The sequence below is a fragment of the Myotis lucifugus genome, unplaced genomic scaffold (genome assembly GCF_000147115.1).
Source record: "Myotis lucifugus unplaced genomic scaffold, Myoluc2.0 scaffold_285, whole genome shotgun sequence".
Classification (NCBI taxonomy): Eukaryota; Metazoa; Chordata; class Mammalia; order Chiroptera; family Vespertilionidae; genus Myotis; species Myotis lucifugus.
The window spans coordinates 213789-228067 of NW_005871333.1; the positions used below are offsets into that span (position 1 = coordinate 213789).

Sequence of the window (14279 nt, forward strand, 5' to 3'; positions counted from 1 at the left end):
TGAGACTGATTAACTGAGTCCCTGCGTGGGGTCCAGGTGTCAGTATGGGAAGAGCCCCAGGCGATGCCATGTGTGGCCAAGTTTGAGGAGCACTGCTCAAGGGAAGGCCTTCCTGGTGGAGGCAAGCGCCAGCTCCCCCCGCCCCCCTCCAGCCCACCTGCCCTCTCCCTCTGGGGTTTGGATCAGGCAGGACTTTGCAACCTGAACCAGCCTCCTAGCTCCAGGGAAGTGGCTTAAGGACGGGACTTGGGGCCCAGGGCGCTCTTTGCTACCTCCATTTGCCCCCCTTAGAAGCAGGGGCACAGGCTGTGGCTTGGTTTGAATTTTTCTTGGCTGAGGGGTCGCAGGAGCCCGGGCAGTGCGGGGCTGTGACCCAGTTCTCCAGCCCCAGACTTGGCCGTGACCTGGCTGGCCAGGGCGGCAGAGTTCTGCGTCCTATCGGCCCAGCAATCTAGGACTCCACGGAAAGGTTTCCCTGGTGCAGGCTGGAGAATGACCTGGGTTATCCTAGCTTCATCGACTGGTCTGGAATGACCTAAATTGGCAGGACAATATCCTTAAAAGGACAGTCTTCTAGATTTTGGAAGGGAAAATCTTAGGGTGTGGTGCAAAGCTTTAGGGTACAATGGGGAGAGACTGTCTTGGGAATTTAAAGACTTAAGACTCAACTTGGGTTTATTCTTTCACTTGGCAATATCCCCTGAGTCCTGGGTTGGGTGTCAAGCCAATGATGAACCAGACAGGTACACTCCTGGCCCCTCAGGGCTTGCAGCCCATGACTTCCAGGTGAAAGCAAAGTGGGTAGATGAGAGCTTCTTGACCCTCCACCCCGAGGGCTCAGAAGGCCCACTGTCCCTCTTTGCTCTGGGTCCATCTCCCCACGAGACTGAGCCCCCCTGAGGGCAGGAATGAGTCCTGTCCACTTTGCAAGTGGCCATAGGCTGTGGAATCAGATGAGCTTGGGTTCAAACCCTGAAGTGGCTGCTTATCACCCGGGATGACGCCCACCCAGGGAGTTATAGCCCCGTGTAAAGCGTGTGAAGCTCTCAGCCCGCCCCGCCATGCTGAGCACTCAGCAAAGAGCAGCTGCTTTTCTTACTCTTCCTGCAAGTGCTATTGTCATCTGGCCGCTCCTGTGGGGTCTGGCCACATGGGGCCTGGCTTAGAGCCAAACTGGCTGGACGTGGGTCTGGTGTGGCCAGTCCTGTTCCTCCAGGGCAGGACCTCTGCTGGCTGCTGGCCTGGCAAAGCCTCTCTCTCTCTCTCTCTCTCTCTCTCTCTCTCTCTCTCTCTCTCTCCCCAGAGCTGTAAGTTAAATGCAGGATCTCAGGTTCCAGCCTCTGGGAAAGGAGACACCGCATCCAGGCTCCGTTTCCACCCATTGTTGTCCATAGCATTGTTTTCCCTCCACGGCTGCCTCCTCCCGTTCAGCCCCGCCTGCAGCAGCCCCTCCCATCCTTGTCTGAGTAGAGGAGGGGGTTTGCTTTTCTGTCTTTTATTTCATTTTTCAGCCATGTGCCGTTCTGTCAGGAGGGCAGAGCAAGGCGCATACCCCCATTTTACAGAAGGGGAACCCGAGGCCCGGAGAGGGTGGGTGGCCAGCCCAGGGCCACAGTCTATCAATGCCTCAGTGAGGACTGTAGCCCAGGGCTCATGACTCCCAGCCAGTGTGCTTTGTACTAGTGAGCTGGTTCCAGGGCCGTGGGCGCAGTAGGGATGAGAAAAGGGATTTCTGGGAAACCAAGAGGCCTGCAGAGGTTTTGTGAGGAGCAGCTGGGGTTCCCTTCTAAGCTTGTCCTGGGGTCACTGGCAGGAAGTTCAGGATTTGTCCGCTCCAGGCTGGGGAGACAGGTGCAAGCCTGGGCGCAGCTCCCCTGGGCCCTCCCTGAGCCGGGGTGGGAGGCTGGCCTCTCCTGCTTTGTGGGGTGTGCGCTGCTGCCCGGTGGTGGCCAGGCGTGGCCCCTTCTCAGAGGGAGAAATGGAGGCAGGGGGGGGGGGGCGGGGTGGAGAGACTCCCACCCAACAAAGCCTCGCGGGGGTGGCCAGGCCCAGGAGTAGCTACATCCTGAGGAGGCTTCAAATCAAACCTAGAAGTGAACTTTGAACCCCGGCTTTGCCCCTCACAGCTCTGCCACGGGGGTCGGGGGTGGGGGTGGGGGGACACTCGTGTTCTCGGAGCCTGCGTTTCATCCTCCGCAGGTGGAGGTTGGGTGGAGGAGGACTCGCTCAGGAGGCAGCTCAGTGCTGCTGCTGCTGGAAGCTGCTGTCATGATCCTCCAATGGCTGTTGCAGGGGGGAGGGGGGAGTGGGAGTGCCGGAGGGTCCTGAGCGCCCCAAGTCATTTAGCATCCTTGCCCCATTCCACTGAGTGCCAGGGGTCGCCCCTGTGACAACCAGAAACACCCCTGCCGGCCCCTGGGTGAGCGGGACCTTCCCATCTCAGGGCTCCTCTCTGACGGTGACGCGTGCTTCTGCTCATCCCTCCTGTCCGCCCCTTCCCTGGTCTCTCCCCACTGGCACAGGGGCTCCCCAGGCCCAAGTTCCTGCACGAATCCTCATCCGTGTGCTGTTGAGCCTGGGGGCTGGCACGCACTAGGTGCTGGAACACGGTCCCTTGCTGGGGGGCCGCATGGACTGACTCTCCAGCTGCCCCACGCCAGGTAGCGCTGGGAAGGACACGGTGATTAACTTCGAATGTCATGTATACCTGTGGCTCAGGTGTCCCGGGGGCAGTTAATGGAAAGGAGTGGCAGTGCCCTTGGAGGGGCATCAGGTTGCTCACTGGCTGGAGGCCTGAGTGGACATGTCCCCTGGGAGACTTGGTGAGAGGGAGGGAGTCGGGTGCTTTGCCTGACCGACTGCAGGCCGAGGCCCAGGGAGGCGGGACTGTGGGGGAGTGGGCCAGGCGGCCTGCATCTTCACCAACCAGCCGCTTCCTCTCGGGGCCCTGATTGAGGGAATAAGGAGAGGAAGAGGATGGGCAGGTTGTGTAGTGGGGCACGCCTGAGGCCAAGACAACTGGCTGAGGACCCAGCAACGGTTCTGTAGTCACAATGATTCCTCATTTTGTTAATCATTTTATAGAGACTTCATAGCGTAGGCATCCCCATTTGACAAATGTGGGTATTGAGGTTTAGAAACTGAGGCAGAAATTCACCCGCCCCAGGAAGGGGAGAAGGCACAGCCTGGGGCTGTAGTGATCAGTGGTTGCTCCAGAGCCCGGGGGAGAAGGTCGAGGCCTTGCTCCCCGGTGCCTGTAGCTCTGGGCCTATGGACACGGTTGTGGGATGGGCACAGGGTGAGGAGGAGACAGAGGTTCCGAGTGGCCCCTCAGGATGGTGTCTGCTCAGCTAAATGCCAGCCACAAAGGGAACAGTCTGACACAGGCCCTTCCAAGTCCAAACCCAGCCAGACGTAAGCGCTAGAGCCTGGGAAGGAGGGGTGAGCTGTGATGGGGGGGTCACATCAGAGCTTCTGCTTTGTGCCAAGATGGTGACTTGAGGCTGTTGGTTCTCGCCCCAAAGCCAACCTGGAGAAATTGCAGAAGCAAGAGGGAAATACGGAATCCAGGAAACAGCAAACAAATCGGTAAACAAATCAGAGGAGCCCAGGGAGACTGAGGGCTGTTTGACTGTGTGGGGTGGACGGAGGCTGACCCTGGGTGGGGGGTGAATGGAAGTGGCAGTGGGAGAACAGGTCAGAGGAAATCTGTGTACCTTCTGCCCTTACCTCTCCCCAGCACGGCCTCGGGCGCTCCTTGCTTGCTCCTTAACTGATAAAGTGGGGGTAACAGCCTTGTTGGGAGGGAACTGAGGAAAACAGGTGTGGACAGACCAGCTGCTCACACCTTCTCTCCGTGAACCCCCACAGCTAGTTTGTTAAAAAACTAGACTGCCTTCTGTCAACCATGTTTCTCCGTAAAGGCTCAGAGATGAGGCCCCGACTCTCTCTGGTGACTGGGGCCCTTCTGGTGCTCATCCCACCCATCACCCCCTAGACACAGACACAGCCTTTGAAGACTTGTGACCAACAGAGTCGCTGACACCAGAGGGACGTGAACAGGCAAGTAAAGAGCCACTTGGAGAGGCCCCTCCTACAAAGGAGACAACACGCTGAACAGATGTACCAGCTGGACCAGGGTCAGGAGAACCAACGGACCATAGAGAAATATATTAGCAATGAAACAAAGACAAGGGATCACAAAGAAGAACAAATTAGTAAACTTGGAAGATCAATTTGAAGAACTCCCTCAGAAACAGCAGGAAAAGTTAGATAGACCCAAAAAACATAAAAGCTAAGAAATCACAGCTAGAAATAGAAGTACTGACATCTGATAATAGGGGCTGGTCAAGGAGAGAATTATATAAAAACTGAATGGAAGGAATATTTGAAAAAAATAATGGAGATAGAATTTTCTATAACAAACGAAGGATAAAAGGCCTTCAATTAAAAGGGCTCACAAGATAGTGCAAAACAGGAAAGATAAGGAAATGTGAAATCAGAAGCATTATAATAAAATCTAAGAATACCAAAGATAAAGGGATTACTATTTTTTTTTCCCCAGAGAGAAAGAAAATGTCATCCATAAAGTTACAGGAATCAGATGGCCACCAGCCTTCTCAATAGCAACATGGGATGATATTTTTGAGGTTGTGAAAGAACTCCGAACCCAGAGTTTTATATCTAGTGAAACTCATTCAAACTGGAAGAAATAAGAAAAAATATTCTCAGAGTTATAAAGCTTTAAGTATGCTACACAAAGACCCAAACTAAAAATGCTTTTGGAGGAAGTACTCAAATAAGAAGGAAAACAAGTCCAAGGGGAAATAATAATAATTTATTTATTTATTTATTTAAGCTATCAATAGGGATACATAATCATAAGTAAGGGTAACTACCTTGAAAACAAAAATAGAATGTATAACTTTTCAAACTAACAGAAGAAAACGTGATTTATTCAATGGAAAGCTGGAAAGGAGAAAACAAGCAAACAAAAGTACAATAAGTGAAAAATATAAAATAAGATAGTAGTAGAAATAAGCCTATAACAGTCATAATAGATGTAAATGCATGAAACTAATCAATTAAAACACAAAGACTCTCATATTGGGTATGAAAACAAGGTCTAGTAATACATGCCCCAAGAAGACACACTTGTATTTAAAAACACAGAAATATTAAAAATAAAAGATGACAAAAATATGACAAGAAAATAAAAGTGTTGAAAAGATATACCAGCTAAATGCACCAAAGTAAGTTGAGATAGCAATCCTAGTCATGGACAAAATAGAAATTAATGTAAAACACATCCCAAGAGACTAAAAGGGATATTAAATAACGCTAAAAGGAAAAATAGACAAGAAGATCCAGCCACCGTGAGCATATAAGCAACCAGTAAGAGTTTCAAAATACATCAAGCAACGACCGATGGAACTGCAGAGGGAAATATATAAATCAACAACTATAATAGGAGGTTCTATCACAGCCAATTTTGAAAATGATAGATCAAGCAGAGAAAAACAAGCAGAAAATAGAATAACCTAACTGGTAAGCTTGCACTTGTATAACATAACATGTGCTTCAGCTTATATTGCACTATATAGAGAACCCTACACTTAACACATTCCGTTTAAGCTGAGGAAGCAGTTATGACCATGAATTAGGTCATAACAGAAGTCTCAATAAATTAAATTCCATAGAATTAATAGCATAGAACTATGTGCTTGGATAGTAACGCAATAAAACTAGAAATGAATTAAATAAAGAGCTAAAACATCACACGTATTTGGAAACTAAAGAAAATGATATAACTCTTGGGTGTAAAAGAAAATCGTAAGGGAGGGTGGGGTAGGAAAGGCCAATGAGGGGAAAAGGGGGACATATATAATACTTTCAACAATAAAGATTAAAAACAAACAAAAAAAGAAAATCATGGGGGGATGTAAGAAATATTTAAACCGAATAGTAATGAAAGCACTGCCTCCTGGGGGAGTGTGTAAGTGAAACGTGTAGGCCAGCGGTTCTCAACCTGTGGGTCGCGACCCCTTTGGAGGTCGAACGACCCTTTCACAGGGGTCGCCTAAGACCATGGGAAAACACATATATAATTACATATTGTTTTTGTGATTCATCACTATGCTTTCATTATGTTCCATTTGTAACTATGAAAATACATCCTGCATATCAGATATTTACGTGACAATTCATAACAGTAGCAAAATTACAGTTATGAAGTAGCAACGAAAATAATTTTATGGCTGGGGGTCACCACAACATGAGGAACTGTATTAAAGGGTCGCGACATTGGGAAGGTTGAGAACCACTGGTGTAGGGTGACCAACCCATCCTGGTCTGACCAGGACTGTTCCACTTGGGGCTCTGAAAGTCTGGGTCCCAGGCAGACCAGGGTGGAGCTCGCCCTCATGTGTGTGGGTGTGTCCCGTGGAGCGCTGTGCGGCAGGGAGAAGCAACAGGTTGGCATAGCCAGAGGATGGAATTAACTCTGGTGCTCAGTGACACAAAGTAAAATATATAACACAGCACCATTTCAGTAAACATAAATGACATGCGCACAAGACAATGATAATCTTGTAAGAGCACCCAGGAAACCAAGAGATGCACATTAAACACATTAGAATGGTTGTATATGGAGGGAAGGAATGTGGGACTAAAAGAGAATGCACGCATACACACATGCATACACGCATAAAAACAAGAGCGGGCCTTGTAGGGACCAATGAGACAATGGGCCATACACTAGGGCAGTGATGGCGAACCTTTTGAGCTCGGCGTGTCAGCATTTTGAAAAACCCTAACTTAACTCTGGTGCCGTGTCACATATAGAAATTTTTTTATATTTGCAACCATAGTAAAACAAAGACTTATATTTTTGATATTTATTTTATATGTTTAAATGCCATTTAACAAAGAAAAATCAACCAAAAAATGAGTTTATGTGTCACCTCTGACACGTGTGTCATAGATTCGCCATCACTGCACTAGGGGAAAACGTAACCCTCTGAGCCTGAGGGTCAAAAGGGGAAAAAATGCTTTCCTGGGAGACAGTGGGAAGGGCACCCCCACTCCTAGAGAGAAAGGGGTGAGGTTTCTGTGAGACTGGCTTTGTTGGAAGGCGGGTGGGTCAGCCTGGGCCCTCCACAAACCCAGGGGGGCGGGGAGAGGAAAGCCCCTCCCCTAGGCCTGCTGGGCCCTGAGCTGGGGCTCACTTTGAGGCCTTCAGCACCAGTGGGCCTTTTCCAGAGAGAAGGAGAGGCCCTGCCGGGCAGCAGGCGGGGCTCAGCGGCCCTGCATGGGGCTCTCTTGGGCAGCAGTGCCTGAAGCAAACCGCCTCCCAGGATTTGGGGCCAGTGCACCCCCAGGAGGCAGGGAGGTGCTGTTCCCCTCTGGGCGCTGGGCGCAGGGCGCAGGGCACAGGCGCAGAGAATCCTACCTCGTCGAAATCAGCCACATCCTCGCAGTTCTCCAGGACCCGGGAGTGGAAGGACTGCCCTGGGTGGGAAAGAGGAGAGTTTAGAGTCAGACCTCCCTGCACAAGAAGCTTGGGGTTGGACCTCTAGACCTGCAAGTCGTCATGACAACATTGGGGAGCACTTGTTATCAACGGTGGGACCTCACTTCTGTGCGGTGCTCTCCGGGCGGGGCAGTTTCCACAGGGTCTGACTGACCTCAGCAGCCTCGCTGGCCTTTAGCTGCATTTTACAAACGGGGATACTCAGTTCAAGAAGGCACAAGGCTGGTTAGACGTGTGGGGAGGGGCTGCATCTGAGCTAATGAGGAAGAGGCTATAAAGCAGGAGCTACAGGCACAGGAAATAGATGTGAAGTAGACAGATGGGAAAGAAAGCCTCTTTAGCACTAGCCAGGGACAAAGCAAAACACCGAAAAAGAAAAACCTCAACAACAAACCGCGAGGCAGCCGGGGGAGAAGAGGGAAGCAGGAGACGCGATGCCTGAGCGTCTGTTAATATTCCCACGGATAACAGGCAATGTACACTGAGAATCAGGTGAGCACCTCTGTGCGCTGGGGGTTCCCCCAGGACCTGCCTTCTGATAACCAAAGGCCTCTCATCCTAGAAGGTCATAATGAGCTTTGGATGTGGCTGTGCTCAAGGGTCTCCCGGAATGAAAATGAAGCAACTCAGTGGGTGGGGGCCCGGGCCGTCGGAGACCGAGCCAGGGTTCCAGCTCTAAAGCCTGCTCTGCCCGCGTGTTTCCAATAGCCTGTTGGAGAGGATGCGGAACACAGTAAAATTAGCCATTGCAGAATTTACACACGAGGGCTGTTTCAGAACGCAGTAAAACCTCATTGCCGCAAGCCCTGGAGATTTTAAATGTGGTGAATATTGTCAAACAGACTGAGTTAAATTTTATCTCTAGATATTTTTTTTTAAAGAAAGGATTTGCTGAAACAAATCAAACCAATCATACAGCAACAGCGGAAAGGCCAATTTACTACGAGAACAGAATGCCTGGGGCATTTGCGGAAAGCCGCCTTTGAGGGGGTTTGTATCAACAGTGGCGGGGATCATTCCAGGGGTCCTTGCTAGTCCCTGGGACAGAGCCAGGGGGACCTCTGCCCTTTCCCCCAGTTCTCAGTGGGGATTGCTAACCCCACCTCTCTTTCCAAGTGCACTTCCACTAGCATCCACTGCACTCCGCACCATCCTGTTGAAATGCAGCTCCATTTTAAATGGCTCTGAGACAAAATGCTTTAAAATCCCAATATCCAATTACCTTTCTTGCCACAGAGAAGATTGGGAACAAGGCTTGAGAGAAAGAAAATCGCCCGTTCTCCGCGGTGGGGAGGCTTTCGTGGGCAGAGTGAGGCCATTAGATGGGAAATTAGACAGCGTCCTCCTCCCCGCAGAGGCAGCTGCTCGTGGGGTAGCTGAGCCGCTCAGTTTGAAATAAACTCGAGTCAATACATGAATTTGGACAGCGGACGCTGTGCTCACAGCTGTAAGTTGTGACACCGGATCTACCCAAATGGAGGGGCTTAACAGGAGTCCAAAGCTTAACAGACGTTACTTGTATGTCATTGGCCATTTTCAAATACCTGGACTGCAGCCACCCTCCGAGATGCAGGTGAGCTCAGCTCTTGTCTCCTGTGCAGGATGGAAGGCTAGCCTTTCGTGGGGCGTGACTTAAGGGGACAAAACATCCCGTCTGCACCAAACCGCTCCCTCTTGCAGACAGTTTACCTTGCTAGAGCCGGACCTGGAGCAAAGGCAGGCATGTAGGGACTGGGCTATTCGCCTATGCACATTCATTCATTCATTCATTCCCCCCTACTCCTGCTGTGTCAGCACAGCCATGGGTCCCTGGAGGAGGGTGGGGCGGGCTGCACAATGAGTTGGGATGGGGATGCTGCCTGAACGAGCCTATTACAATCCAGAAAGGGGATAGGTCAGACATATAAAAGGCTACTTACTATCTGAGGCAACATGTGGTGCTTGGCATGCAAATGGTGTAAATGAAGTGACAGCACAGGAAAAGGAGAGCTGGCCTCCACCTCCAGATCAAGAAGGTGTGGGAGAGGCAAGGGCTTTTACACGGGAAGGTTGTTGGATCAGCTCTGCAGAGAGATTGGGAGGAGGGAGAGAGAAGGGACATCCGGTGGGGAGCACAGTGTGAGCACAGTTTGGAAGCGTGGAGCAGAGAATGGGCTCAGGGCAGCGGAGTTGGACACAGGACAGGTGAGTTCTGATGGTGGAGGTAAAACGAGAAGGGTCTCCCCTCAGGGTCCACAGAAAGAAGACCCTGGGGCTGGGGGGCCCGGGTCCTGAGAGAGCACAGCTTGTGGTGCATCCAAAGGGGAAGGTTCTGAGGACAAGCTTCCGGGACATCATGTTTCTACGCAGGACCTGGCGCTGTGGCCTCTGTCAGCGCCGTTACTCTCTTCCCAGTGTGAGCTAGATAGAGAGTGAAGCCCCCTGCCTGTCACTCAGATTGTCACTGTTATTCCCTTTTGTTATTTAAAATCAGCAAAACCTCATTGTCAGCACCTGCTATCTGGAGAGTCCTTCATCAAGAGCCCCATTCCTAGCTGCAATGCTGTAACGTCCCCCAAACAGCTGCCTCTGCTCCTCCAGCAGCTCAGGAGTGGTGGCCCTGCTGTGATTTCACTCTCCCAGTTCCGATCAGCCACTTCCTCTCAGAAGGCCAGCTACTCCCACCAGTGCCAGGAAGCAGGGCCCCGGCATGCCTGTGTGCAGAAAAAGAGCCAGGGCCTAGGCAGGTTTGGGGCCCGGTGCCGCAGCTCAGGGCGGAAGGAAGCAGGGAGTGGGGCTGACTATTCAACCCCCCAGGGTCATCGTCTGTAAACTGAGACAGTTATCCTGGATCAGCCTGCATCCTGGAACCACAGTGAGGACCAGCAAGAGGCTGCTTCTGTGAGAGTCCGAGTAAAGCATCCCTTACAAGCACCAGGGGCCTTTGGGTACTGGGAAGGCTCAATGGCCCGCCTGCCTGAGTTCAAACCCTAGCTCTGCCACATGCTGGCCATGAGCCCTGGAAGAAGTTAGCCTGGCTTTGCCTTCATTACCTCATCTATAAACGGAGGAGATGCGGGTGCTCATGCACCTGGCGCGTTGTTCATCACCCGTGAAGAAAAGGCGATGATTCTACTAATAAGTCCTTTAGATAGTCACCTATGTTTTAAATATAAAAATGGTCTCCTCTATTATAAATCACTTTTTGTAGAGTATTTTTAGCAGTATATAATCAGGAACAATCTTCTTCCTCATCTTACATAATATTTTTCAAGTTTTAGTTATTTTAGGTGTGACTAGCTCTTTTTTTAACTAGATAAAATTTATGTTCACTGCTCTTAAGTGCACAAGCCGATGAATTTCGATAAATGCATATTCACTACAGACTCAAGATATAGTTTTTCGTCAATCAAATCAAATAGTGTGAGTCCTCCAACTTTCTTCTCCATTTTCAAATTGCTTTGGCTCTCCTAGATTCTTTGGGTGTCCATATAAATTTTAAAATAATTTTCAATTTCTACAAAATAGCCTGATGTGACTTTTATTGGGATGGTGTTCAGCCTGTAGATCAATGTGCGCAGATCTGACATTTGAACGTGCTGAGTCTTCCAATCCATCAATATCATATGTGTTCTATGTATTTGGGTTTCTTTTATTTCTCTCAGCATTTTTTTTCTTTTAGTGTGAAGGCCTTTCATGTCTTTAGTAAAATTTATTTCTAAATGTCTGCCGCTTTCTATGCTATTATAAAAGTAATTGCTTTGTAATTTCTGTTTTCCAACTGGCTGGTTTCTATAGAAATATAGTTTTTGTATATTAGGCTTAGATTCTAAAACCTTGCTAAATCCACTCATGAACTATGGTAACTTTTATGTAGAATCCTTAGAATTTTCTAATAACCCATTAGGTGTGTGTGTGTGTGTGTGTGTGTGTGTGTGAAAAGGAGCCATTTTAGTCCTTACTTTCCAATCTGGGTTTTTCCCTTGTGCCTTGTGGCTAGAATTCTGGTACAAAGTTAAGCAGAAGTAGTGAGAGTGGACAACCTGCCTTGCTCATGATCCTAATGTTCAATATTTCAGGATTAAGTATGTTATTATTTGGATGTTTTTGTAGTTTCCTTTATAAGATTGAGGAAGTTCTCTGTTCTTAATTTTCTGAGAGCTCTTATCATGAATGGATGTTGGGTTTTGTCAAATACCTTATCTGTGTCTATTGGTGTTTTTTTTTTTCTTGTATTGTGTTCTTCTTGTAAACTCACCTGGCATTCCTCAGGATAAAACTCACTTGTCATGCTCCTGGCTCCATCGGTGGCCTTACTGACCACCCAAGTAACCTGGTACAAAATTCAGAGCGCCCATATCCTGTCCTCTCACTCCCAACCCCAGAGCTGCTGCCCCCTTTCTGAACCCACGTCACCCCTTCTCTCCAAACCCACAGCCTTGCCCGCCGAGGCACAGCTCTCTGCCTGAGCCGCTGCCCAGCTTCCTCCTTGGGCTGTGGCCTGCAGTCCTGACCTCCCGAATGTTCTTTCTGAAACCATATCTTTCCGTTCTGTTCTCTGGCTCAGAGCTTTGGGACTCCCATTCACGTGCAAAGCCAAGTTCAAACTCCAGTGTGACCCTCTGTGTTTGGGCCCCAGGCTTCCTTCCACCCCATTCCCACCCCAACTGCAGCAAGCATTCCCTAAACCCCAAACAGGCCTCCTCACCTCTGTACTGATATGAACCTCTCTGCCTGGAGTGGGACTTCTAGGGGGTTTTGTCCCCCAAGAAGGAAATGCTGTCCTCTCTCAAGGGCCAGCTTTAACATCAGCCCATCCCCCACGGTAAACCTTCTCCCTGCGGCCCGTGAGCTTTGCCAGCTTCATCTGCTTGACCCCAGGGTGACCGACTTTGAGTGACCCGCCCTCACCCCAGTCACAGGTGCTCCTCTGCCATCTCTTCCTAAGCACCTCTCTCACCCTCAGGTGCTCCCAGACCTCCTGGCTATGGGCTTCCCTGCTGCATGCTGCCTTGCACCTGTTCCTCCCTTTCCAGAGTTCTTCCCGCTCATAGTGACTTGTGCAATGACTGTCTTCCCCCCAAGGGCAGGGTCCCTGTCAGTCTCATTTACTGCGGTCGCTCCAGTGCCTAGAATAGCGCCTGGCACTTAGCTGGCCCTCAATGGGTATTACTGCCTAGGTCAGCGGTTCTCAACCTGTGGGTCGCGACCCCTTTGGCGGTCGAACGACCCTTTCACAGGGGTCGCCTAAGACCATCCTGCATATCAAATATTTACATTAGGATTCATAACAGTAGCAACATTACAGTTATGAAGTAGCAACGAAAATAATTTTATGGTTGGGTCACAACATGAGGAACTGTATTTAAAGGGCCAGAAGGTTGAGAACCACTGGCCTAGCCAGTGATCGGCAAACTCATTAGTCAACAGAGCCAAATATCAACAGTACAACGATTGAAATTTCTTTTGAGAGCCAAATTTTTTAAACTTAAACTATATAGGTCGATACATTGTTATTAACTTAATTAGGGTACTCCTAAGGCTTAGGAAGAGCCACACTCAAGGGGCCAAAGAGCCGCATGTGGCTCGCGAGCCGCACTTTGCCGACCACTGATAAGCAAATAAAAGGATGAGCGAATGAATGATTCAATACTTGACTTACAAAGCACATTGAAATGTAGCTTTTCATGGGTTGGAAGAAACATATGACATTGACAATTAGACATTTGATCACTGATTGAATATTTGATAGTATTAAACAATATGGTTAATTCTTTAGCGGTAAAATAATATGTGGCTTTTGCAGGGGTATTTTGAGTCTTTTGTCTTCTATAACTATGTACTGAATATTTATAGATGAAATGGTATGGTGTTTGGGATTTGCTTCCAAATAATTAGGGATGTGGGAGTAGGATGGGGTACCAATGAAACAAGATTGGCCAGGAGTTGATGGCTGTTAAAGACTGTATGGGGAGAACATAGGGCCATGATACTATTTTCTCTGTTCTTGTATATATCTGAGGTTTTCCATTATGAAAAGGTAACAATTTGAAAAAATGGATGAGACCCAGGGATGTGAGCAGGTGGGAGGAATGCAGATGTTATGTTCCTAGGAAAGGCGGACAAGATAACCGTGGCTCCGCAATTCAGGGAAATTATTTGCAATTTTGTTCTAAGCACATTTCCAGCAGCATTTTTGCCAAGGGCCTTTGTAGCGGAAGGCAGTTATATGGTCATTTCCATATCAAAACAGCACTGTCTCCTCAAAGCAGAAGCCTGGAGAATGTTCAGCTCTGCTGCTTTCCCAGGTCGGCATCAGCTTGCTCTGGGCGGGAGGAGGGACAATCACCACTGGGGCTTCAGTCAGAGAAGGTCCCTCTCCCCCCACCCCTCCACTCTCTGCCCCCCCCCTCAGACCCTGTGGTGAGGGGCTAGTGTGTGCTGGGAAGGGTGGAGGATGTGGAGCACAACCCTCGTCCACAGCCGGCAGAGGCTGTCCAAAGCGCCCCTCTCTCCGCAGCCTTCAGTGGGGGCCACACCCTCCCACGTCCTCCCAGGTGGCCCAGGCATCCCAGGGGGATCTCAGCTCTGGGGGTGCTGAGAGCCTCTGCCTCCTCCACCAGGGATGGCAGAGCAGCCTTCTGATAGAAGTCACATTAGCACCAAGAAGGAGAGCTCCCCCATGTTCATGGGGAAGATAAATCTAATTTGGAATCTGAGATGGTCTTGCGCAGAGTTAGGAGAACTTGTCCCCAGCCCTTCCAGCACG

General features: G+C 49.6%; 1 protein-coding gene across 1 annotated transcript in view; it reads right to left on the reverse strand.

Moving 5' to 3' along the window:
- The window catches only part of OTOF (otoferlin), a 74388-nt gene that overhangs the window by 55409 nt on the left and 4700 nt on the right, over window positions 1–14279 (reverse strand). Inside the window, 1 exon segment of the mRNA XM_006099853.3 lies at window positions 7451–7509. Coding sequence (XP_006099915.1) covers window positions 7451–7509 — 59 coding nt within the window.